The following is a 26,412-nucleotide window of genomic DNA, read 5'->3' on the forward strand; positions in this document are numbered from 1 at the left end:
TGTTGTATGTCCAATGCCGTTAGTTTACAGGGAATGGACATTGCAATCTGTACATTGCTCCCAATGTGCAGATTGGTGCCTTGCATGGTTTCCTCCGCCATCGGTGAATGTAATGCACAATCTATGTAAAGCGCTTTGGATAAAAAGCGCTATATAAATTTACCATTTTACTTCTCTCTCCTGATTGGCACCCGAACTGAAAACTTTTTATTTCTGTTGACTGAAGAGCTGGACAGACCGTTTATAATGTGTTTGGTGTCGTGTTTCTCCTCAGCTCCTGCCGGACGACCCGGACAAGAAGCCTCAAGCCAAGCAGCTTCAGACCAGAGCAGACTACCTCATCAAGTTACTGAGCAGAGACCTGGCCAAGAAGGAGGCTCAGAGACAAGCAGGGACTGTGAGTACACCATAGAGTTCTAATATATCTAGAGGAGTGATTCTCAACCTATGGTACGCGTACCTTTGCCAAGAAGGAGCCTCGGAGACGAGCAAGGACTGTTCACAGTCATGCTGGCTTGCCTTGTAGTGGATATTTCTGTAAAAAATATATTTTTGCCACGGACATGAGCGGACAATAATATTACCAGAATTTAAACCAAATTTAGAGCTAGCCTTGAATGACCATAAGTCTTAAAATGGGAAAAAAATAAACCCGGTTAATTTGGTTCCATTCGCACACTCAGTTATTGGAGTCCTTGCAAATAAAACGCATACATGTCTCTTATTTTACTAATGCACTTTAGATACATGCTTAACTTATTATGAAGGTCAGTTCCAATTCCATATCATGCTCTTTTACATGTCTCCTCTCCTCTTTCCCTTTATGCTCATATTCTATTGTCTTCTCACTGCAATGATGGGTCTCTGCACGATCAACAATTTCACCCTGTTCATATTACCTGTAATGTGACAAATATTGATTGTGTGTGTGTGTGTGTGTGTGTGTGTGTGTGTGTGTGTGTGTGTGTGTGTTTTCTCTCAGGTGAGTTCACGGAAGCGGAAGCCGCGCAGCAAGAAGACCAAAACGGCGAAACCCACCAAGACGGACGAGGTGACCAAGAGTCCGTCGTCGGACACGGTCTCCGACAAGAGGTCAGAGGAGGAGGAGGATGTGGAGGAAGAAAAGGTACGTTGAATGACAGAGTGCGCTGTTGTGATTGATTGAATGCTTTATTAACCCATTTTGGGCGGGAACCCCTTTTGGTGTTTTAAACATTATGTTATAATTTAGCTATTGAAAAATAGCAGATCTACTGTACTTGTAGGTCTGCTATTTTTGAAAAATCCTGAAAATATTTATTTCAGAAAAGGTTTCGAGGTCAGGCCCAAATGGGTTAACAGTTTGAATGGACAAGCACAGGTCACACAATGTCTGCTCTTGCGGTTGTGAAAGAGTAGAGATTCATACTTCTTTATGACGATGATGATGATTTTTGTGGCATAGCAGGAGAACAACTTTATTTTTTTGGCTGCTTGGACACGTTTTGTACAACTTTTTCAGGGCCGCAACTATCAATTATTTTCTCAGCAATTATACAATCGACTACTTTTTTTTAAATGTATTTATTTTAGGGGATGCATAAATATCAACAAATCGACACAAAATACTTTAATTGAATTTGTATTCATTTTCATTATTGTGATTTACCACAACCAGCACGGTTTTATACTTTGTCGTACAACGGTGTCATGCAAAAACAGCGATAAATATAATGTCTATAAGCTCATATCACATTTTGAGCGTGTAGATCTGCTATTTCTTTCTTTTTGTCCCATTTTTTTTTTTAAACAATTTTTAACAAAAAAGAATAATAATATATAGAAGTGATTAAATATAGACTTAATTTACACCACTAATGGTAAATGGTGCATTTATATATAAATGGCAAATGGTGCATTTATATAGCGCCTTTATCCAAGGCGCTTTACAGACACACACACACATTCATACACCGATGGCGGCGGAAACCATGCAAGGCACCAACCAGCACATCTGGAGCAATTAGGGGTTCAGTGTCTTGCTCAAGGACACTTCGACAGCAACTCTGGGGGAGCCCGGGTTCGAACTGGCAACCTTGCGGTTTCCATCCAGCCTCTCTACCCCTGAGCCACCGCATTGTTTCTCCCCCTGCCCAGGAGGTGGCGACACCACCGGTCAGGCTGCCGCCCAGAAGGGCGCGGGGGGGTGCGGAGCGTCCTCCGGCCGAGCGGGAGGACGAGGAGGAGCGCGACGGCGATGAGGACTCGGCCGCCTCGCCGGCGCCGCAGGACGACAGGGAGCCCAAGGAGAGGGAGGTGAAGAAGAAGGAGAAAGATGACACCAAGGAGAGGAAGGAGGCCAAGGAGAGGAGAGACGCCAAGCCTCCCGAGCTGCCCGCCTTCAATAAACAAGACGATGTGTTCGACAAGGTGATAACACCGCCACACTGCTACGGCTTTCAACCCATTATAAGACCTGGAACGCATCTGTGTCTCATCTTAACCATTAACCACATTAATCATTATTTTACTCTTTGGTGGGGCAGGGCTCCAGACTAACGTCCCAAGGAACGTCCAAAAATACAGTTTGAACCGTGACACCGTCCCAAAGTGAATGTATACAGTCCCAGGGGGAAAAAAAGCATCACTGAGATTACGAAATTAATAACTGTATTTTGATTTAAAATACGGTAACCATATTGTAATACAATACATGCAGCACATTTTTTTCTTTGGCTTCATATTTCTTCTGTAGATAAAGAAAATTCACCGATTTTAGTCAAAATGTACAGAGTAAAAGCGTCCATATCTTCCCGGCACCCAGAGCTTCTATTTTGAAAGAAATCTCGGCACTGATTGTTAGTAGAATGTGTGTCGGGATTTGAGGCAGCTCACTCCAGTGTCAGTCTCTGACTGTTCTTCTCCATCGTTTTACTTTTGTTTTCCTCTTCAAATAACATTTTTTGGACTGCTACATGGGGGTACAGACTAATGCTTTGCCTGTGGATGGTACTGGCAACATGAGCGAGCGGGAGGGTTTGTAGGGTCCGATCAGACTTGCAAGATATGGCGTGCCACACCTTTGTTGGTTGCTTTGAAGGCCAGCATCAGAGTTTTGAATCTTGGCTGATTGAAGACCAAGCGAGCTGCGGCATTCTGGATCAATTGGAGAGGTTTATTGTAAGTGTGAATGCCGGTAAGCCAGTAAGGAGATAGTTAACAATAGTCAAGTTTTGATATGACTGGGGAGCTGGGCTGACTCCTGGGTGAGGAAGGATCTAATTAATCGAATGTTATATAGTGTAAACCTACAGGATCGAGTGGCCGCTGTAATGTGTGCTTTGAATGAGAGCTGACTGTCCAGTGTGTTTCTCTGCCAGATGGAAGCCAAGTCTGACCCGCGAGACAAAGCCAAGAAGGGGTCGGGCGACGGGCCACCGGTCCTCGTCAGCGCTGTGGGTGAGAACTCTGCCGTTTCTGAAGAATCTGAGGAACTCGACCAGAAGACCTTCAGCGTGGTGCGTACCCAACACAGGAAAATCACTGTGTTTAAGTATAACAATAGAAATAATTATGATAAATAACAATAATTATATTAATTACTTTGTGTTCCCCGAAGGGATATTTGTCTTCACATCTGTTAAAAAAACCTGTTTTCACCCAAATGTGGTGAAATGGCACAGAATTGGCATTTTCGTACATAAGCGCCTAGAAAACCCCCTAATCTGTACATATTACACTGAAATCCTCCCCATAGACTGTGACGGAGGGGCGCCGTCTCTACCGAACCTGAGCCACAAGAGACACCACCGAGTGCGCAAGTTGCCACGTCGAGTGTTGCGAAGTTTGGTAGAACCAACTTGCACCCCTGTCCGAGTTGTAACCCAATAACAATCCAATCATAAATAATGTCAAACCCGATCTCACACAAACACGGTGAAAAAGCACGGATTGGCAATTCCATACATACTATACTAGTTAAATTCACGCCTCCGTTGCGGTCAAAACAGTAGTAGTACACGGTATGTATACAGATTGCCAATCCGTACTATTTTACCATGCTTGGGTGAGATCGGGCAAAACAAAACACACACACGCGCACACACACCACACCACACACAACCATGAAGTACAAAACAACATACGGTAATCACGAAGACGATACATGAGGTGAATCTGAATCGAATTGCCAGGTACCTGGAGATCTCCACCCCTAATAAGGAGTGCATGTGTCCGGTAAACCCTACCCGTGTTATTCATTGTAGCGCATGGAAGGAACATGTTACTCCAACCAGTTCCTTTCCCATCCATCAGGTGCCCCCGGCTGGCTAGGGGGAGGCAGTTTAGAGACCAGGATTACTCCATGTTTTTTGTTCCCCTAACCCATGTTCTCTCTTCCGCATCATCACTCATCAGTGCCCATACCGTATGGGCACTGATGACGTGGAGGGGAGAACACAGCCCCAGCGTCCCCAGGGAATGAAACCCAGGACCTTCTAGCTGTGAGCCGACAGTGCTACCGATTGTGCCCCTGCGTCCTGTTAAACTCTAACGGTGTTATGCATTGTGCTTCCAGTGTAAGGAGCGCATGCGTCCGGTCAAAGCGGCCCTGAAGCAGCTGGACAGGCCAGAGAAAGGCTTGTCGGAGCGAGAGCAGCTGGAGCACACGCGGCAGTGTCTCATCAAGATAGGAGACCACATCACGGAGTGTCTGAAGGAGTACACCAACCCCGAGCAGATCAAACAGTGGAGGAAGTACGTACCTTAGAACAACATATTGGCTGTCTTCATAAATTAAGACCTTACGTCGATATACAGACAAATATCTACAAGCTACAAGTAGATTGTCTGTTTGTCTCTATTTACAAAAGATTTTGAATGTGGTTAAGTATCTGGAATTTATCAATATTGAACCAATGAAAAGTATTAACAAGAGCTTGTGACTAAATTGAAATTGAAAAACTGTGTCCCAATGTATACTATATATACATTGGAACACAGGTTATTTTCATACAAGGTTTCTACTGAACAGTATTCAATATGTTTTGTTGTGTTTCATCTTTGAGCCCTACTGAAACTCATTCTTAAAGAATGTGGTTTACAAAATGGTATCGTTCCAAAAGACAAATTGTCCTCGAAGTACTGAACTGTGAGGCCAACGTTTGACACCCATGAACAGCCGTCTTACAAAAGATTCCAAGAGTTTTGTCGACTCAACGTGCAGGGCCTTGTCTTTCACAGAAACCTCTGGATATTCGTCTCGAAATTCACAGAGTTCGATGCCAGGAAGCTGCATAAGCTGTACAAGCACGCTATCAAGAAACGGCAAGAGAGCGCACAGGTACGCAAACACAAAACACTGGAGAGTTGATGAACTGTAATGAAATCACTGTGTTTTCACACACACACACACACACACACACACACACACTCATCGGCTAAAATGATTCCTTTGAATTCATGTAGTGACCGGATCCTTCAGCCCTCCTCTTCCGGGGTTGCGTCTGTTTTCATTCCTAACAACTGCTCTACACGTAACCGGGACATGCCGACAGATTCAGCTGCGGAGCTCTGAATCCGTCTTGAGAGATTACTGACGAATAGCAAAAATCACACCCATGTGAAGTGAGTGGTGCAACTCCGTGTGGGGATTCCCACACACGGTAACATTTCTCGACCGTTTCGGACACTGGCGGCTCGCCAGAACCGGGCCGACACCCTGGGCGCATTCCTGTGGGTCTAGAAGTTCTGGGACCCCCCCGGGCTCCCCCACACGGAGTTGCACCACTCACCTCACACGGATGTGATGTTTTTATTATGCACTCACATTGTATCATGTATATAAGTCATATGTACTACGCACTTTATGCTCTTCTTTTAACTGCAATGATGAGCCTGCATAACCAATAATTTCATCCACGTTACTTGTAATGTGATATGACAAAGACTGATTCTGATATAATGACAACATTCTGGACTACCTGCAAACAGATAAGATCTTTGGCGCCCCTAATCCCGGACCCAAGGGTGTGAAACACTGGTTGACCAGCCCAGCTTTTATTAAAAATAATGTCTTTTGTGTTCCTGTAGGCAGCGGACCAGAATGCAAGCTCCATGAACACCCAAGTCTGCAAAAATGCAGGTACGACCAGACCCCTCTTAAACGCTTCTCCACATGGCCTATGTCTCTAATGTTCACACTCGTTGCTGTATTAGAATTAGAGATGTCCCGATACTGTATCGAAAAGGTATTGGTGTCTGCCCTTATTTGTCATATCGTAACACAGGGGTAATGGCTCGGTATTTGCTCCGATTATGCTGTTGGGGACCTTTTTGGCGCTCGCCGACAAAACTCCCTATCTGACATAAGATCGGGCTTTGATCGCGAGGTTTTGCTCGCTGTGTGTGAAAGGCTTCCCGACCGCTACACGCTGTCTCAAACATTTCGCCTTGTAGCTATTCCTGTGTGTGGCATGCACGGGGAGAGAGAGAGGCGTCCTGTGTCGGTCTCGCACTTGCATCACGGCATCCTGCACGTGCGTGAGATGTCAAAATGAATTGGAATAAAAAACAAATGATGTAGCCTATATGTATCGGGTCTGGATCGCATCTTGGTGAACTCTTGCAGTGTGTGATGCCTAGTCGGCGACCAATCATTAAGTGTGAAAGTCACGACGATATAATGACAAGTCTCCTGTAGTGTGAAATACATAATGATCTGATGACTCGCCGACAACTTTAAAACTCCTACAGTGCGTAGGGGCCATAAGGGGTTGACACTATGGCAGGTAAATAAAGTGTTGGGGCATGTGGAGTTTGCTTTCGAGTTGCCCAAAAAGTGCACATTTGAGTGAGGAGTCTGCTATAAACACAATACGGGACAACCCTAATTAGAATATTGATGCTGTATAGAATATCGTTTCATAGAATATCGCTGTATTGAATATCGTGGCTGTATTAGAATATTGTGGCTGTTTTAGAATATTGTTTTATAGAATGTTGTTGCTGTATAGAATATTGTATAGAATATCGTTGTATAGAGAATATCGTTGCTGTAGGCAGGTTCAGAAACCTGCCTACCAATGACATCATGATGGGGATCAAGCAGGGTGTTAATTTTCAGAAAAAAAACATTTCAAAGTAAAGATCTGGAGATAAGAGGTTTCTGCCTGACCGCTACAGTTTCGTTTTCATATTATCATCACAATATTCAACTATTTTATCGCATATCGCAGCCCTAATTTGTACGGTATGTAAAAGTAAAAAACGACCACCCCCCCACCCCCCCGCTGTCCTCAGACATCGAGCGGTTAAAGGACAGCTCCCATCAGGACGACAGCAGCAGGGACAGCTACAGCTCGGAGCGCCACCAACCGCCGTCTCGCTACAACGAGCATGGCGGCCCCCCCGGCGGCGGAGGGAAGGACCGCCACGGCTCGGAGCCTCGCAGGAACCCAGGGGGTGGCGGGGGAGGAGGAGGAGGAGGAGGAGGAGGAGGAGGAGGAGGGGGTGTGGGAGGGGCAGGGGCAGGAGACAGCAGGAAAAGACCCTACTCGTCGTTCAGCAACGGCAAAGACCACCGAGAGAGAGACCACTACAGACCTGACAGCCGAGACAGGGAACGGCAGGACAGGTGAGCTTCAAAGGAGTCCGTAACGGTGATTACAACCTGACGGATATTATTGGCTCATTATTCGGCATCGGTATTGGCAATAGTGTACTGAAGTCCTGACGTCACTCGCTCAACCCCTGGGTTGCAGAAGTAATGGCCTGGTTTCCCAAAGGACACATGGTGTAAGAGGTATGTTGTTGCACATGCTCAGATGCCCTCTAGGCCGCACACATAAGCATGTGAACATAGACATTCCGTGCATAGATGTGCCACGCAATGGCCTCAGGAAATTTAATTTAATAATATTTGGACAGCTGACAGTAGTCCAGCAGTCCAAATATTATTAAATTCAATTTCAGAATGGTAGACCTGAGGCCTACCATACCAGGCCTGAGGCTTGCGTGGCACATCTATGCACGAAATGTCTATGTTCACAGGCTTCTGTGTGCGGCCTAGAGGGCATCTGAGCATGTGCAACACCATACCTCTTACACCATGTGTCCTTTGGGTAACCGGGCCAATGTCTCTATGGAGAATAACATCGGGTCATCTTAGAATCATCTCCTAAGAATTGTGGTCCAAAAATAAACTGTCTTGGTGATATTGTCAGGGAGGTGGCTCATATTTGATAGTCTTCATATCCATATGAGTTCTTATTTGACGCGATTTTAAAAACATCTATGGGAATTGAGAATGGGGGGGGAAAATAGCAACCTGGGTAGGATGTCTAATGACATCAGACTTCAGTGCTCTATAGGCTCTGTGCACAGCAGCCATATTAGAATGAATTTGGCCTGCTTCCTTTCTCCTTCGTGTCCTCATAAAAACGACATTTTAACGAATACTGTACACTTTTCTTTGGAGAAAGAATCCTCCTTATATAATATAAATACCTGATGATCATGTTTTAGGGTGCCTTGGTCTCATCGTTTTTTATATGGGTTATTATATTGATCCCCATAGACCATCGCAGTCCTGCCCCCTTTCATGACGACAGGCCCAGGAAATAATTCCCTATGCATTTTTCCCATAGACATTTCAAAAAGTATTTTTTTAAAGATCTGTAAGCATCGAACAAAGCCAACTCAGATCGTGACAGATGACAACAAACCATTTTTTTTGGGCTGAACAAATAATTAGAAGAAAAATAGGGCAGGGTACACTTTTTTGTTGTTTTTCTTCCTTTGTAATCATTTTGTTCTGCCCAAAATATTGACATTATTTGTCACGATCCGATTTGGCTTTGTTTGAGTCTTACAGATCTTTAAATAAATACTATTTGAAATATCTATGGGAAGAATGCATGGGGAATTATTTCCTGGGCCTGTCGTCGTCATGAAAGGGGGCGGGACTGCGACACTCTATTGCAACTGTTAGACTGATGATAGGTTCTTTGTTTACTACATGACTATTTCTATGCATTTGATGTATTACTTTGTGGTGTTCTGTAAATCGCTCTGGAGTCTGGATTAAAAGTGTCTGCTACATGCCAAAATTGTCACTCAGAAATGTCACAGATGTGTCCCTCCAGAGGATGTGGCAAATGTATCTAAAGGCAGTTTAACTTATTTCTAAATTATCACACAGATACTACAGTATGTAAATGTATCTTAAGGTAGTTTCTCTTGTTTCTTGCACAGGTACTACAGTGATGGTAAGCACAGGAAAATGGATGACCATCGCTCCAGCAGCAGAGACCACCGGTCGGACAGGGACATCAAGGAGCACTCCCACTCAGACCACCGGTCCGGGTCGGACTACCACAAGCCGCCGGGCCCCCGCGACTCGTACCGCTACCACTCAGACTGGCCCCCGGAGCACCGGGGGTCCGGCGGGGGCGGGCCTCGCTCGCCCCGGGAGCAGCAGCGCTCCTCGCCCTACGACTCACGCTCGCCTTTCGAGTACTCCTCAGACCACCGGAGCACACCGGAGCAGATCTGGAGCAGCCGCAAGACATAACAGGAGGCATCCGGAGCCCCCACCCCCCCACACACCAGAGGGCGGGGCTTTAGAGCTGGACCCAGCCCCCCCACAGGGTGGGGCTTAGATCTGGACCCAGCCCCACACCCCAGAGGGCGGGGCTTGGGTCTGGACGCAGCCCCCAGAGGCGGGGCTTAGGTTTTTTTTGGACCCAGGCGGTGGTAGTAGCCATAGACATTGAAACACAGGAAATGCCTTACGGGGAACTTGTAGACCAGAGTTGTACTAAAGCACTGTTTCTCACGTTGTCTGTCGGGTGGAAACCTTGTATGTCCAAATTAAAACCTGTTAACTTGTCAGGAAAGTTACCTGTAGTTATCATTTAGTCACAAGCTCTTGTCAATACCTTTTCAATGGTTCAATATTTATAAAAGAAAACCCAGACACACACTTTTGCCACTTTTCACTTCATGAATAGAGGTATCTACTAAGCTCACTTGTGCGACGAAGTGGGGGCATTAATTAATTCACGGAAATACAACCCTAAAGAAAAGCCGAAATACGGAGATGAGAAGGTTTCCGTCCGACAGCGACGTTCTGCTAGCTCAGTAGAAGTGGGGTCGACTTTAATCCAATGATCTGCTAGCTCAGTAGAAGTGGGGTCGACATTAATCCAATGGTGCGCAACATATCCTGGGAACCGTGCAGAGGGGGCGGTGGGGAGGGACGGGGGGTTTAGGGGTATCAAAACAAAAGCGGAAAAGTGCATATTTTTGTATCTTAAGAGTTTAAAAATAAGCTGCATCGTGCTTTAGAAGTTCACGGGATGTGGCGTAATTTCTTTGATTATTTTTATAAAGTGTACATTTTTTCTTTTTCGTTTTTTTTCCTTAACGGATACGATTACCCGGGAGTGCTGTCTTGGTGTTCTCATCACCCACCCACCCCTCCCACAACACTGGATCCCGTGCGCGACGGCGCTCTCTCTCGCCCGTCGCGCTTTGGTTCTCGAGTTTTGATTTGAGCAAGTGTTATGTCGATGACGTATTATATATGAATTATGCTGAAATGTAAAGGGTTTCAAGGCTGGCCATACGGACGTACCTCGTTTACACTGCTTCTCTCTTCGCTCTCTCATCTGGTTTCTTAAAATTCTTTTACCTCTCATGCTTGAATTATTTAATTTCCTGTCTTAGTCTGTAAAAAAAGGAACGTTGTTTTAGTTTTTTGTGAGCAACCTGATCTCTTTCCATGAAATTACGCAAAAACTGTAAATTAATGTAATATAGGAAGTCAGTGATTTTTCCACTCAGGCGGATTTTACTATAACCCCCCCCTCCCCCATCGAACTCAGGCATTTTTGGGCAGTTATATGAAAGAGTTTTTTCGTACCACAGTTGTTAATGATAATAATGCTATTCAGAATGTAACTTTTTTTTGTTATTTTTGGTAATGGGGAATCTCATCGGTTATGTTAGCGTTATTTCTTTTCTTTTGTCAGTTATAATTATGTCTGAAAGTGATTTCTAAATAATGAACATTTCAGTCTGGAAATCCAAGTGTTGTTCGAAATATAAATGCCCACTAGATTTCGAATAAACTAGATTTTTCTTTTCTTACATAAAACTTTTATTTTCCCCCCGTTGACTTTTTATTTGTTTCTATGTAGGCAATAATGTCCAAATCGTTCTATGCAGCCATGTATTATCATGTCACCAACAGCCCAGTCGAGTGAAGCCCGCTGTTACAGGCTGTTGTACACACACACACACATACACACACACACACACTGTTGTACATAGAATTTTTCCTCTATATTTCAAAGTTAATTTACACTGAAAAATGCATGAATTTTTAAGGTAATTGTTTTATACAGGTTGTTTATGAAGCCATTAAACTCAAATCTCTGTACTCACTTGTATGACACAGTCTGAAGTGGCTTTTCATATCGCTAAACTACCGGTAGTTTATAATTTTATTTACTAGCCGTTTTCGTACTTTTGAAGATATTCCTGAAGTTGCGTTCGCCCAGGCAGCTACGAAAGATACGAAGCGGCATAGTGTATGTATCTGTTGCAGTCGGAAGGGTTGATCAATACGCTTATTGAAATCGTCAACCGTAAGTCAGAGCGAAAAAATATTAAGGCCTGGTTTAAAAAGAACAGGGAATTGGCTGATGGAAAGAATGTATTTCCACCTGGAATGGCCTATATGCACAGCAGCCATTGTTAAGTTACATTCTGGTCAAACATTGATTGAGGGTGCCAATATTGAGCATGTTGGCTGACTGGAAAACACTGCTACACCAGAGGGCCTCAATATGTGGTCCAGGGACCATCATGGTTCCCTGAGGGGGTTCCAAATGGCCCCTTAACTGGTGTATAACTCCAGAGTGTACAAATGGAACCAAATGTTCCATGTGTACCGTCAGAGTTATGGGGGTCCTTGCATTTTTTTATTTTATTTTTTATATAGAGAGAACCACTGAAACCGGTCTTATAATTGGTAAGACCTGTGAATTAAGTAATTAAAGGACAACTTTAGTTTTTTTCAACAAAGGTTCATGTTTTAGGTTATTAGAGAAAGTAAAAGATGAGGTTTTTTTTCATTTGCTGCTTTCTTTCGTTTTAGGGATTTTAGCTGTTTCTGACAGGGGGGCGGGGCCTGGGGCATTCCATGGGGCTAAATATGTATGTATATGTACATCTGGCCACAAAAGATCACGGGATCTACTGAATGTGTCAAACTGCATATTGAGTCTATGACACAGTGTGGCTTCCCCCCAGTAGGCCTCCTTTACATTCAGTAGATCCTGTGATCTTCTGTGGCCAGATGTAATTTCCTGGGGTTTATTAGGACTATAGTAAATAATAAATCGCCATAATATTTTGTAAAATAATACATACATTATTTAATACATATTTAGCCCCATGCTTGAATGCCTCCGACCCCTGTCAAAAACAGCTAAAATCCCTAAAACGAAAGAAACCAAATTAAAAATAATTAACACTCATCTTTTACTTTCTCTAACCTAAAACATGAACCTTGGTTGAAAAAAACTAAAGTTGTCCTTGAAGGGGGGGGGGGGGGGGGGGGGGTAGAGTGGCCCGTGGCCGGATGGAAACCGCAAGGTTGCCAGTTTGAACCCGGGCTAACCGGCTAGTTGGTGTCGAAGTGTCCTTGAGCAAGACACTGAACCCCTAATTGCTCCTGGTGTGCTGGTTGGTGCCTTGCAAGGCTTGCATGGTTTCCGCCGCCATCGGTGTATGACTGTGTGTGAGAATGGGTGAATGTAATGCATGTAATGCACAATCTATGTAAAGCACCTTGGATAAAGGCGCTACATAAAAAATGCACCATAAGGAAAAGAGGCCCATTTCCTTTCCAGTAGAGCCATCGTGTGGCGTGAGAAGGTGAGTAGAAGTGGTGAAAACACCAATAAGATTGTATCTGTTGCATCTTCATGTCGCTGGTTGAATGGATGTCGATAGCTTTGTAGCTGCATCTTCATGTCGCTGGTTGAATGGATGTCGATAGCTTTGTAGCTGCATTTTCATGTCGCTGGTTGAATGGATGTCGATAGCTTTGTAGCTGCATTTTCATGTCGCTGGTTGAATGGATGTCGATAGCTTTGTAGCTGCATCTTCATGTCGCTGGTTGAATGGATGTCGATAGCTTTGTAGCTGCATTTTCATGTCGCTGGTTGAATGGATGTCGATAGCTTTGTAGCTGCATTTTCATGTCGCTGGTTGAATGGATGTCGATAGCTTTGTAGCTGCATCTTCATGTCACTGGTTGAAGCTTTTGTAGTTGCCAATGTGAACACAGCAATTTCCTTAGGTCAACCGTTTCCTAGGTCAATGGTTCTCAAAGTGAGGTCCAGGCACCCCCATGTGTCTTTAGGGGGTCATCAGTAAAATGAGGAACCGTTTAGTCTCATTTTATTGCGACCTGCAGGTCTCATTTACTATGAATTTGGAAACTTGCATTTCCCGTCAGTCAATCCGTCACCCCATGCCTCCATATATGGTCATGCCTCGTGACAGCATCAGGGATAGAGATCCCTGATGATCATCAATATTAAGTCCATAAATATGGGAATGCCCGATCCCTGCTAAACCCATTCACAATCAATACGCATTCATTCACAACCATTACACATTCAATCACCCATTCACAACCATTACACATTCAATCACCCATTCACAACCATTACACATTCATTCACAACCATTACACATTCATTCACCCATTCACAACCATTACACATTCATTCACCCATGAATTATCAATTACCAGTATCTCTGTTGTTAACCTGAGCTGAAAATGCATGTTGTTTACTAAAGAGCTGGAGAGACAGTCAGATACACTGAGCCATTTGGAATGATACTTACATTTTTGTACAATTGTGCCACCTACTGTTCATTAGTGAGATCAGTTCATCTAGTTTTTATGTTTCAATGTCACTAGGGTTTATGTTGTTACAGTAACTAACTACAGTATGTTAAGCCTAATGTAATACTGACATTAGCCTTAACATACTGTAGTAACTGTAACAACATAAACTGGGCATGTCATGATAAACATTCTGTGAAATTACACAATCTACAAGCTAGCTCAACGTGACGTGCTGTCAGCTTGTAGTTCGTAGAGAGGGTGGTGGCCTACAGACCCCTGGGGTCTACAGTCGGTAACAACCTGAACCTATCTAGGTGTTTAGGTGCAAGGAATAAAACCAGTGGTGGAAAGTAATCAAGTACATTTACTTAAGTACAATTTTGAGTATTTCCAATACTTTTACCTCTACTATACTACATTTTGGATCCTAATATTGTACTTTTACTCCACTACATTTATTTGAAAACTTTAGTTACTAGTTACATTAAAGGAGCATTCAGTGATTTGGGTGATTGGTACTTTTTCCACCACTGAATAAAACCATACATCGATACAACTATTTACACATAGCTAATAACTTGCATTGTATGTTATCGTCAATGTCAGGTGGAAACCTTGTATGTAAAACTGTTTCTTTTCAGGAAATCTAAAAAATAACTTTGATAGATCCAATGTAGTTATTATTTAGTCACAAGCTCTTAATACTTTTCATTTGTTGAATATTTATATAAACCCACAGACAGACGTAACCACGTTTCCAGCAAGAGTTTTTAAAATAGCAGATCTACAAAAGCTTGCATTGTCACACATTGTGAGCTTGTAGATTGGCTATTTTTACTGCTACGTTTGAGAGACATTCGGGGGGTGATGGAAGTAGGAGAGGAGTTATTGTACACATTACATACCATTTCAAATAACCAAACCGCATCAAGGATATACAGCACTCCAATGTCACCACAACAGCTCTGTTGTTAAAGTGCTTAACTGTATACAGATTAAGTACAGGGACAAAATAAATTAAGCTTGAAAACAAGTATTTCTTTTCTTTTTTCTTTCTTTTTTCATTCAATAGTCACACATAAATACCCTTGAAGTGGCAACACAAATGGGCAAACATTCTGTATTTGTGTATAAAGCAAACGGCAATACATTACAGTCAGTTTATCTGGGCAGCATTAAGGTACAATAATATGCAAAGTTTTAAGGTCTAAAAGCTTGTCTCAAGGAAAAAGGCCAACTTCACTTTCAAAATGGCACGAGTTCTTCTTTTTTGTTTTACCACCATTTAAATTATTTATGGACAGTGTGGAAGATTACATACTACTGAATTTAGAAAATGAACAATGACAATTTTTGAAAGGCAACATTTATCGAGCCGTGTTGTTGGCGCTCCGCTCCCCTCTGGGGGGATGGGACGTCCGTCTTTAGGTTGACTTCTTCTCTTCAAACATGATGTTGGCTGTCGCTCTTTTGGCTGTGGGGCAAAGAGTAAAGGAACAGTCAGCGATCTGAACGGAACCCGTTAGGCCCACAAATAAAAACAATGGTGGAAAAATGTTATCTCGTATTTTAGCTCCCCTGCCCTTCTTACCTACTTTGGGCATTTTGTGAAAACGGCTAATCTGCATATTTTCAACTAAGAATATAGGGTCTAAGTGAGACCCTTTCCATGCCACAAGTTCCACAACTGCGGCAGGGTGATCGCAACCATTGTGAGCTGGGATTTGATTTAGGCTACGCAAAACTAAATAAGATCGAGATATAGGACAGATTATGTCCAGGAGGTCATTTGCATACAGGTGCGAGGGGACTTAAATTGACTACACTCGCCACCAAGATCATCTTTTGACGTCTTTTTCATACATTTTTTAATCTTTAAAAAAAGATTAATCGATTAAACGTTAATATTGAATTATACAAATCGATTTTCATTTGGGACACATTTACACATCCCTATTCAGAATGGTCTCTCTGATATCCACCGTCTAGCAGCGCCCCCGTCGCTAGGTATAAATCTCGGCTTGCCTGTCCGTCAATTAAATGATTCCCCACCCTAACCACCAACTTAGCTTTTTTCTCAGAATTGAGGCTCACGTTGAACGGCTTAGGGGCTCATTACTAAATTGACGCTACCTCGCACTTACAGTATTATCAATTATTATCTGATGATTCTTTTAAATACAATCGCCAGATTATATCTTTAGGCGATTTCGCTTCCGATTCATTTGGGGGCCTTTGGGTAGCCTATGTGGCGGCAGATAAGTTGCAGCACCGGAGTGAATAGTGGTGGGCAATGAGTTACAATGATATACACAAATGATTTCTTCTGTGAAGAATGTTTAGAGTCCACATACCTTCATCCTTAATCTTGTCGGCAGCCTCTGATGCCTTGTCTGTGAGGTTCTTCACCACGTTGTCGATCTTGCCTTCGTTTCGCAGGAAGAACGGGCGAATGATCCGCGTGTAGATCACCACGGAGCCGTTGTTTGACGTGGGAGACATGCACCACACCAAGAACGCACCCTAGAGAGAGAATCGATTCAATTAGTGTCGACCCACACAACTGGTTGATATGCGGTGAAACCATTCATCGAATAATTGATCAATTAAACAAAACGCAGTACTCGAGAGACGAGTGAAGTGTCATGTAAAAAAGTAATTGCGTGATTTGATAGAATTTCCTCAAAGACGGGTTGACTTTAAGGCCCCTTTTCCACTGTGGTTGAACCGGTTCGGTTATTTTCCCCCTAATATTGAACCAGTTCAGAGTGTTTCCACTGAAAATGAATTGGTTCAGAACACTAAAAGTTAGTTCGGAACTGGAATCAAAATATGGCTTCCGGTTCCGTGAAAGAAACCACCAAGGTTCCAAGAACCAAAGTTCCTTTGGTGAAAAAGGGGCCTCAGTGAATTTTCAAATTCACTGGCCCCACCGTTCCCGGGTCAAAAACGATACCTGATTCGGCAAATAACTGAAGAATAAACTAAAAATCTCAATGTAAGTTGGAATATATTAACATATTTGGGGAAGCCTGCATGTATCTGACATTGACCTGTACCTCACATAATATTCTGCCTGAGTCTTGACACACTACATGCGTAGTAGGGTTTTAGCAAGACAATTATTATTCCAATTCTGGAGCAAATGTTCATAGAATATAGGAGATCTAAACGCTTACAACGTCAACACTCCATTGTGGGAAGACGTGGGCTTGTAGATCTGCTATTTACACACACACACACACACACACACACACACACACACACACACACACACACACACACAAGGTGGTTCATGCTAAGACAAACACATGCAGAAACAGTTATGTTATGCTAGTATGGAGTACATTGAAACGCAGCCCCCATCAGAACTCATTTTTTTCTCTTTAATTATTTCTTATTCCCTTTCCAGATATTTTCAGATGGGGTTTCCAGCCAAATTCATATAATTTACATCAAAAAAGTAAACCAACAGTCCTTGTCATATACCAGGATTAGGACATTCAGAAATGCAATAGCCTGCTTGAGTAACAGTGTCGAAACCCAGGACTGTTCTCTAAAGAAATCCTCACGCAGCCATGAAACTAATGATACGTTTGCTTTTCTTTTTCCCTGTGACTCATTCGTTTGCATGAGGAAGCTACTATGTATTTAGCTCAAGACCCAGAAGAGACATTTGATCTCTCCCTGAAACCCAAACTAGTGAACATATCTTCACTACTTGTGAAGTATATAAAATGTATGTATTCATTTTTTCTTCAAACATTTAATTTCTGTTTTTGTTTTTTGAAAATCTTTTGAAATAATAGGATAATGTAGGACATTTAAAGGGATATTTAGCATTACAAAGTGTTTGGGAAACCACAGTGTGCTGTGTAGGCTACACCACCTGATGCCAGAGTCCACGTGACTCATGTTGGTTATGCAAAGCAGGTTGCCTAGCAACCATCTATTGTTATGTAGCCATACACAGCGATCTGCTGAAGCAGCAATTAACCCCTTCAACCCTCTATTGTTAGTAAAAAAGAAAATCACACCCGTGTGAAGTGAGGGGCGCTCTTATCATCATACATCACTTTCCGTGCTCAACCAATCAAATCATCACAAATGCCATTCCAGTCAATCACAATTTGCGTCTTCACATGGACAATGAATGGAAAATATTGCGTCATAGTGTCTGAGCAAATAGGCATAGTGTCTATTTTACGGTATGATGATAAGAGCGCTTTTACACAGCCACCAAAAGCTGGGCATAGGAGGGCACTAAAAAAATCACACCCGTTTGAAATGAGGGGCGCTCTTATCCGCATACATCGTCATACATCATCACATTCCGGCCAATCACAATTGGTGTCCTCACTTTTTTTTAATCACTTAATCAATTTCCGGTCCTCACTTTTCATCCTCAATATGTACATTCATTGCTCAGCCAATCGAATCATCGCTATGGGGATGCTCAGCCAATCAAATCATCGCTATGGGGTACACACAAACACACACAACTGGGCATGGGATGGGCTAGCGCCCCTCAAACTACCTTAGTTACACTTGCAGGTTGTGACTGTACTTGGTGAATCCTTTGTCTTTACGCCGAATCTCTTCGTAAAAAATAGCTGATCTACAAGTTAAGTCACCAAGGCAGAGATCACACACAAGCATTGTATAATAATATCTAATATAGGTGATTCTCAGACTTTATAGATTTCTAAGGAGCCCCAGTTTGATATGCATGATGCCTCGGAGTCCCATTTGATACCATTTTTGTCACAGCTCGTGTGTGTGTGTCCTGGGCATGACGTTAAACTGCTCCGTTGTAACTACTGTAGGCTATACGGCTGCATTTCTGCTTGCTATCGAGCCTGGCTCTTTAGCCGGCTGGTAAAGTAAATGCGGGAGTGGACTGGAGAACGTTGTTTCCTCTGGTGGTCCAGCCTGGGACATGCCCTGTGGACCGGTGTGAAGCTTTACACTCTCACAGTAGGACAAGTTAGAATCCCTGCCCCATACATTTGAAATCGGCCTCATGGTGGCGCTATAACAGGTCGCTTAACCCATTTTAGGCAGGAACCCATTTTGGTGTTAGCATTACGTTATGCTTTAGCTATTGCAGATCTACAAGCTCGCTTGTAGGTCTGCTATTTTTGAAAAATCGACATAGAAACATAGCTTTTTCAGAAAACTGTCAGGATGTAGAAGACATTTATTGAATCTGATCTCAGGTCAGAATGGGTTAATTGGCCTATAACTCTTGAACCGTAGGTCACACAATCAAAAACTTTTACCCCCATTGATTCCTGGCATCATGACACAATCTCACCATATGGGTCCCAAACATATGTGCCTGAATTTGCATTTGCATTTGCTACGAGTCATGTGGTGATCACATGCCATTTGACCACAGAACAACGGGAAAGAAACAGCACTGCAGGCTGTTTTTAATTCTCTTTTTAAATCCCTCATTTGATCATCAGCATTGTATGGTCTCATTTAATTGCATACATGAATTAAAATAATAATTTGCAGGGTCTTTAACAGAGAAAGGTCAACATTGATCAACATGAGCGGCAGTGGTGTAAAGTAAACTATAGTACAAAAGTACATTTACTTAAGTACTGTACTTCAAGTACAAATACCTAAAATGTTCAATTTCCAATACCTTTACTTCTACTATCCACTACATCTCGGAGGCAAATAATGTAGGCTACTTTTACTCTACTATTATTTGAAAACTTTAGTTACTATTTACTTTGTAGATTTTTATTATTGAAGCCAATACTTTTGTACTTTCACTCAAGTAAATGACATTCACTTGTAACGGAATACATCTACATTGCAGTATTGATACTTTTACTTAAAACATTGCGTGTATTTTTTTCACCACTGATCATTGGCGGCTCACAGCGCACTGTTGCGTCACATGGGCATGGGCCTGGCACCGTGCCAGCAGCATGACTCAACTCATCAGCAACTAGGAGTAGGAAATGCCACTGCCTTAAACAAACAATTCAATGCTTTTTTTCTTTTTTTACCTTTGCGAGGGTTAAAGTGACGCTGCGGATTGTGTGCACTGTGCGTGTCCACAGCACATGTGCTTATACCGTTAGGTGTCAATTCCATCGACCAAACTTATTTTTCACTGACAAAAACTAAAGCTAAGCTATGATGAAGAAAACTGACTAAATATATTGACAATTTCCACAAATAAAAAAACAGGGAAATGTTAAGGAGGCCTGAAAATAGCCGATCTACAAGCCTGCGATGTGTTGTGGGCTTGTAGATCTGCTATTTTCTGCACGTAGCTACAGTAAGTATAAATCAGGCATTACGACGCCGTCACAGCAACATACATTTGTAGATTTGGTCGACTAAAATCTCATGATAGTAATCAACTAAAGCAAAAACTATTATTATTATTATTAGTAGTAGTAGTAGTAGGCTAGTAGGCTAGACAGTACAGTATCATTATGACATTATTATTATTACTACTACTACAGTATTATTATATGGTTATTATAACTGGGGGCCTGTCAGGTGACATGCCAGGAAACATACCATGCATAGCTCCACAATGGTTCCATTGTTCAACCTTAATTCCAACCTCCAACCTGTTAGCTAGCACATTTGTCTTTGTTCCTGTCTGTGGAACTACGATTCCCATCATGCATTTTGCAGGCATATTTAATGTGACACATTGTGAGCTTGTAGATCTGCTATTTTCAAATAGCGGATCTATATTAACTTGTTTTGCTTGGGACTCTCCTCCCCCCCTTAGAAAACCACTTAGAAGAGATGACCCCAATGGAAATAAGTCTTGGGTCTTGATTTCATGCCGTAACCCTGTGGGTTTATTGTACTTCAAATCAAATCAAATCAAATGACTGGCACGCAGGACATCACCTTTCCTATGTAGTAGGAAGTGAACCAGGAAGTTACCATTCCTATGTAGAAAGGCCCTATGTAGTAGAAAGTGAACCAGGACGTTATCTTTCCTATAAAGGGAGCCATGACGTTACCTTTCCTATGTAGTAGAAAGGAAACCAGGAGAGGAAGATGTCGGCGAAGAACTCGGCCACGCTGAACACGCCGTAGACCACCCAGTAGGTCAGCCATTTTGTGTCGTCGTCCTTGGTCGCGCTCTCAACTGCTTTTATCCTGCAGAGTTAAATTAAGGAGACTCCATCACTTACTCTGTTATGGTCTGGCACATTGCAAAGAGGTGGTTACTTTAGCATATCAATTAGTACATTATAATATCCATCACTTACTCTGTTATGGTCTGGCACATTGCAAAGAGTTGGTTTAGTTTAGCATATGTTTAGTAGTAAATGGTGCATTTATATAGCGCCTTTATCCAAGGCGCTTTATATTGTACAAGAAAAGGAAGAAGCCGAAAAGGCCAGCAGTGTAATAAAGAGGTGAAAACGCAAATGAGTAAGAATTACACATCAGAACTAAATCATATTAGCTACAGTGAAGAAGAAATAGGATATATGGTTTTGGAAAGGAAAGTGATGACTAGTGATGCGTCAGGCCTTACTCGACATGGATGAGACAAAAAGCTAGAGGCTTGTTTCCATTGTGTTCCATTAAAAACATTCAACACTCAAAACAACAGGACAACACAACCGAACCGTACAACAAAAACAACTGCATGAGTCATGACAATATAGAAAATCAAAATATAAAGATTGAATTAATGATGGTGACATAAAGGGCCGTAAACGGCACACAGAGGTTGTCACTCAGCCATTTACAACACTGGCCAGGCATCCGGGCTAAGTCCAATTTGAATTTGAGTATCATCCTTAAAGTGCAATAACACTTTGTAGAGGTTGTCTTGTATTTACCATTGGTGAGGTATCTTGCTCCCTGGTGACATTGATTAGAAAATAATCCAAAAATAGTCTCCTCATTGACTTGCGTTGCACAGTGTAAATGCCAGAAAAGTGCTGGCAGCACACTTTGTTTTTTTTTGCTTTTTCAGCGTTGATTCACTGCAATGTAAGACAACAAGGGGACTATTTTTGGAATATCAATTTCTAATCAATGGAGCAACGGAGCAAGATACCTCAGTATACCCGAGTCTGCACACTGGTGATGCCGAAAAAGCTCCTCTGAAGTTTTATCTTATCCGATCTTCATCAGGACATATACATGACGACACAATCCAAACCTCTAACTAAAGTGTCATTGCTCTTTTAGCCAAGTTAACAAAGATTTGCGAAGAGACTAAAATGGTAAAAGGCGGTGCATTTATCAGTTAGTCACTGGCTCGATGTCTTGCTCAATGACAATTCAACACTATCTCTGGGGGGGAGCCCGGGTTCGAACTGGGAACATTCCTCAGGAAGTAGAGCGGTCCGCTCCTGAGCCACTGCTGCCCCACTAAACCATTTTAAGACCAATTCATACTCCATTGTAGGGCTGCGTCACACATCAGAAATAGATGACCTACTACAAGCTCACAGTCTGCTGAGCCAATAGAACAAATCTATGGTAAACTGACACGGAACATGAAATGGGTATGCCACTGTTCTGCAAAACGGGAACTACAGTTACAGTCTTATTGTCCTGTATTCACAAGAATCAGCATGGCAACCGCGAGCGGCCACGTTTGACGCGCTGACTTCCCTTGTCCCGCAGGGAGGTACGCTGGTGGAGACGGTTCAGCACGCGGGCCGGCATTGGCCGCACTTCAACTCGCGCTAATCGGTTCGGCTTTGTGACCGATACGGCTTATTATCACCCTCTTTTATCATTATCTCACTGTGATAACAGCTTTACACAGGCTGTACATTGTGACCAGGCCTGCCATGGAACATCATGTACCATACATACAACACTCCATATATACAGTACGTGCACTGAGATAAACCTACAGTACACACACCTCGCCCTGTCTAAGTGGTATTGCTACTACTGTATATGTGCAATAAAGCTTATTTTGTAATCAGACCAACGCCCTATAAACACTGTGGTGAATTCCCTCAACACTTCACATGGCAGCAGATGGGAGGGAGGGATAGATAGATTTTTTTGACCACATCGGCCATTTTCTTGTAGGTGCAAACGGGTATCGGCATTGGCATTGATCGTGTGCGATGGATCGTATATACGATGATAGATTTTCGCAAACCTGTGGTTTCAACCTGGGGGTTGCGACCCCTTGGGGGATCCCACAATTATTTTGTTGGGTCACCCAATTATTTAAAAAATAAATTTATTTATTTATTTTTACTGAATGGCTGAAATGGAAATTTAGAGTTTACATATTATCATATATTTATGTATTTTCTCTATTAAGGTTATTGTAGCTGTGAATTTGTATTGGTGGTGGGAAGGGGGGTGGGGGTCGCGAGACATAGCCAAAGCATTTTCGGAGGTCCCCAGCCAAAAACGTTGAGAACCCCTGTTGTAGTGCAGGGAACTGTAATGTGAACAATTTTTTTCTCAAAAAAAAGTCAAAATACAGTTTATTCTCTACCCACCAATCCACAAAAACAAATCACATCCACATAAGAAGCACCTTTGTTTGGACCTCTGGCACACTTGAGTCAAGTGACCTCGCTTCCCTTCCAAAATGTGTGCGTTCCTAGGGGCGTGTCGTAAAAAAATACTCTCTAAACATTGCTGTACTACAGGTTTTTTTTAAACTGATTGTGAACGAGGGACAGGGTTGCCAAGTCCGCTTGTTTACCGCTAATGTTGGCTTGGTTTTTTTTGGCTTGTTTTAAAAATCCACTGGCTATTATGGCAATATTATTGGTCTTGTTTTGGCTTGTTTTTCGAGGGAAGATTTGGCTTATTTCTCTCGCCAAGAGTTTTGGGCTTGTTTTTTGAGGTAGGCTGGCTCACAAGAGTTGGCAACACTGACCAGGGACCACCACCCTGACTAAGAATCAACCTGGGGACCACTAACTTGTGTTGGGATGGGATATGGGTTAAGATCAGTGGTTTCGTAAAACACTAGCTATGCAATGCATCCCATCTATACCACTGTTTCTCAACCGATGGTCCACGGACTACTAGTGGTCCATGGCATAATAGACCTGCAGGTGGTCCGTGGGACAATGTTATAAAATATAAATATTAAATAATATAACATATATAACAAATGCGGAGTCAATGGTGGTTAGGAGTTCATAAGTGGTCACATGGGTGGGCCGCAAACACTTTTGAGATTTTCAAGTGGGCCCAGATACAGAAAAGGTGGAGAACTACTGGCCTGAAACGGTATCGGGTACGGTCGCCCTTAAAACATCTCACCCCTCCTTTTTTTCCGCCGAACCTCACGCCGACGGCCGACCGCTCGGTGCCGCGGTTCTTGTATTCATTATTTTGTTTTACTGAAAATAAGGTTAGAAATAACTTTAGGGTTAGGCATAGTAGTTTTACTGGGGTTAAGTTTAGGTATAGGGTTAGGTTTAGGCATAATTTTACTGAGGTAAGGTTAAGAATAAGGTTAGGTTTAACCGTTTAAACATTATTTACTTAGGTTACTTTAGGAATACCAGGCCACGCAGTTCCGCAGGCTGTACGCCCGGGGCGAGTTGGTAAAGGGGCGACTCTTTTGGTATTCCCTGAAACAGACACACACACGCACGTGCGCACACAAGTAACGGGGAGACACCAAACCAGGCACAGCGCCCAGTCTGGCCTGCAGTGACTCCTCACTTCACTATGGTCGTTATTACGAAAGCGGAAGTCATCTGTGCTGCTGTAGAAACGTCCTAATTAGACGTTAATTGTGTGTGTGTGTGTGTGTGTGTGTGTGTGTGTGTGTGTGTGTGTGTGTGTGTGTGTGTGTGTGTGTGTGTGTGTGTGTGTGTGTGTGTGTGTGTGTGTGTGTGTGTGTGTGTGTGTGTGTGTGTGTGTGTGTGTGTGCGCGCGCGCGCGCATTCACTTACGATATGTACGCCGGATACACAAAGCCGATGAGGTTGCATAGCAGGGAGGCGCCGTATCCGATCACCAAATATATAGCCACGAACCCTATGACAGCTGATGATAGAGAAACCATTCCAATGAGTACATTAATAAACACTTGAAATAGATGGTATTCACTACAAAAAATAAATTGAAAAACACTTAAAATAGAGCCTATTATTCACTACAAAACATTTAAAATAAAAAAACGTTATAGGCCTATATAGGCTATCCAATACTAACAGCATTTTAAATAGTCATCCACTACAAATTATATGAACACACGTTACCTTGTTTCTACTAATGCATGCGTGATCCCTGATGTGATATCTGACCGCGGATCAGCCGTTACATTATTTCCCCTTATTACACCCTGTCATACGATGGTATAAGGAAAAATGGCAGATCTAGCTTTCGCTTTGTCGTACGTATATAGATTTGCCATTTTTTCGGCTAGCGACAGCGTCTTTTTTTTTTTTTTTTTACCATTTCACCCAGAGCGACATCAGACATTGCCTGAAGGTTACACGTATGTTTTTTTCCATTAAATGGAAATAATATACTTTTAACACTTTAGGCTGTATAGCTCACCAAAAAACGGCAGCTGCCTCTGCCTCATATCATCATAATTTATCGGCGAGCGCCCTGCGGCGTTTATTTCTTTAATCATGTTACCCACCCAATGCGATGTAGGAGCGGTTCACGCCCGTCCTGGCCTCGATCTTGGCCAAAACGTCCGTCATCAGGTTCTTCTCGTGGAGGAAGGCATCGAATCTCGCCTTCAGCCCCTGGTTCGCCATGATGACCTGCTTGGAATGGATCTGGATATGATTTAAGTGTGTGAGTGTCTGTGGATGCAGTAGGCTACACACTACTAGAGAAACAATAAGCAGGCAGGCCAGGGAGCGTCGCTACTAGATCTGTATGTAATGTATGTGTGTGCGGTTTCAGTGCGCGCGTGTGTGTGTGTGAGTGTGTGCGCGTTGTTGATGAGTGAACAACTGCGACAGCCACCATGCAGCAAGGAGGAGCGTCACTTCTCTGCAGCCATGACGTCACCGTCTGCATGACCACCAGCACCCCCTCCCCTCTCTTATGGAAGTAGTATATGCCTACATTTATTAACTGTCTATAATCTAGAAATTATATAAATACAATTAAACATAAAATGTATTGATTTATTAGGGTTTTTCCCCCCATTGTACATGTGTTTGATTGATCCAAATTGTAAATTAGGCTATATACATATAATTAAATACATAACATGTATTTATTTGTGTTTTTTATTTTTTTATTCTTTTAATTGTTTGAAATTGTTTGATTGTGGTGTTTATTTTGTATTTATTTTTTGGGAACAATGGAGAATTGATATCAATAAGATATCAATTTTGATTAATTGAAAACGGTGGGCCCTATTGTAAACAAGTGTAATGCTTTATTTTGTCGTCCACAGTTAACAGTTTTTGTATTGAGTTGTGCTTGAAATGTACTGTAATTCTGCAAACTGTCAATAAATACATCAATCAGTCAAACCATCACTTCTTCACGCTGGACCATATAGCGTTATTATGAGTTAT

General features: G+C 42.6%; 2 protein-coding genes across 2 annotated transcripts in view; one reads left to right on the forward strand and one right to left on the reverse strand.

Annotated features, from left to right (window-relative positions):
* chd1 (chromodomain helicase DNA binding protein 1) overlaps positions 1–10,213 on the forward strand; it is a 30,268-nt gene extending 20,055 nt beyond the window's left edge. Inside the window, exons 28-37 of the mRNA XM_080756311.1 lie at positions 275–397; positions 983–1,126; positions 2,137–2,409; positions 3,360–3,497; positions 4,556–4,734; positions 5,221–5,320; positions 6,070–6,121; positions 7,279–7,440; positions 7,510–7,612; positions 9,232–10,213. Of these exons, the coding sequence (XP_080612437.1) occupies positions 275–397; positions 983–1,126; positions 2,137–2,409; positions 3,360–3,497; positions 4,556–4,734; positions 5,221–5,320; positions 6,070–6,121; positions 7,279–7,440; positions 7,510–7,612; positions 9,232–9,550 (1,593 nt within the window). The 3' untranslated portion in view covers positions 9,551–10,213. The remainder of the gene's footprint in view (positions 1–274; positions 398–982; positions 1,127–2,136; positions 2,410–3,359; positions 3,498–4,555; positions 4,735–5,220; positions 5,321–6,069; positions 6,122–7,278; positions 7,441–7,509; positions 7,613–9,231) is intronic.
* Positions 10,214–15,013: 4,800 nt separating this feature from the next.
* reep5 (receptor accessory protein 5) lies at positions 15,014–25,865 on the reverse strand. The gene is made up of 5 exons (XM_080755475.1): positions 25,515–25,865; positions 24,817–24,910; positions 20,923–21,061; positions 16,264–16,432; positions 15,014–15,383 (listed from the first exon to the last, which is right to left on the reverse strand). Exons 1-5 carry the CDS (start codon positions 25,633–25,635, stop codon positions 15,334–15,336), a joined length of 573 nt encoding a protein of 190 aa, XP_080611601.1. The 5' UTR covers positions 25,636–25,865; the 3' UTR covers positions 15,014–15,333.
* Positions 25,866–26,412: the final 547 nt, after the last annotated feature.

This window comes from Protomyctophum bolini, assembly GCF_963924005.1.
Source record: "Protomyctophum bolini genome assembly, chromosome: 22".
NCBI lineage: Eukaryota > Metazoa > Chordata > Actinopteri > Myctophiformes > Myctophidae > Protomyctophum > Protomyctophum bolini.

Bases quoted from the DNA above. Each gene is read 5' to 3' on its own strand.
- reep5 (XM_080755475.1), bottom strand. From the start codon at position 25,635: ATGGCGAACCAGGGGCTGAAGGCGAGATTCGATGCCTTCCTCCACGAG. The intron at 21,062-24,816 runs GTAAGTGAATGC...TTAACTCTGCAG, and splicing joins GTGTATCCGGCGTACATATC to GATAAAAGCAGTTGAGAGCG. The intron at 15,384-16,263 runs GTATGTGGACTC...TTTGCCCCACAG, and splicing joins CGACAAGATTAAGGATGAAG to CCAAAAGAGCGACAGCCAAC.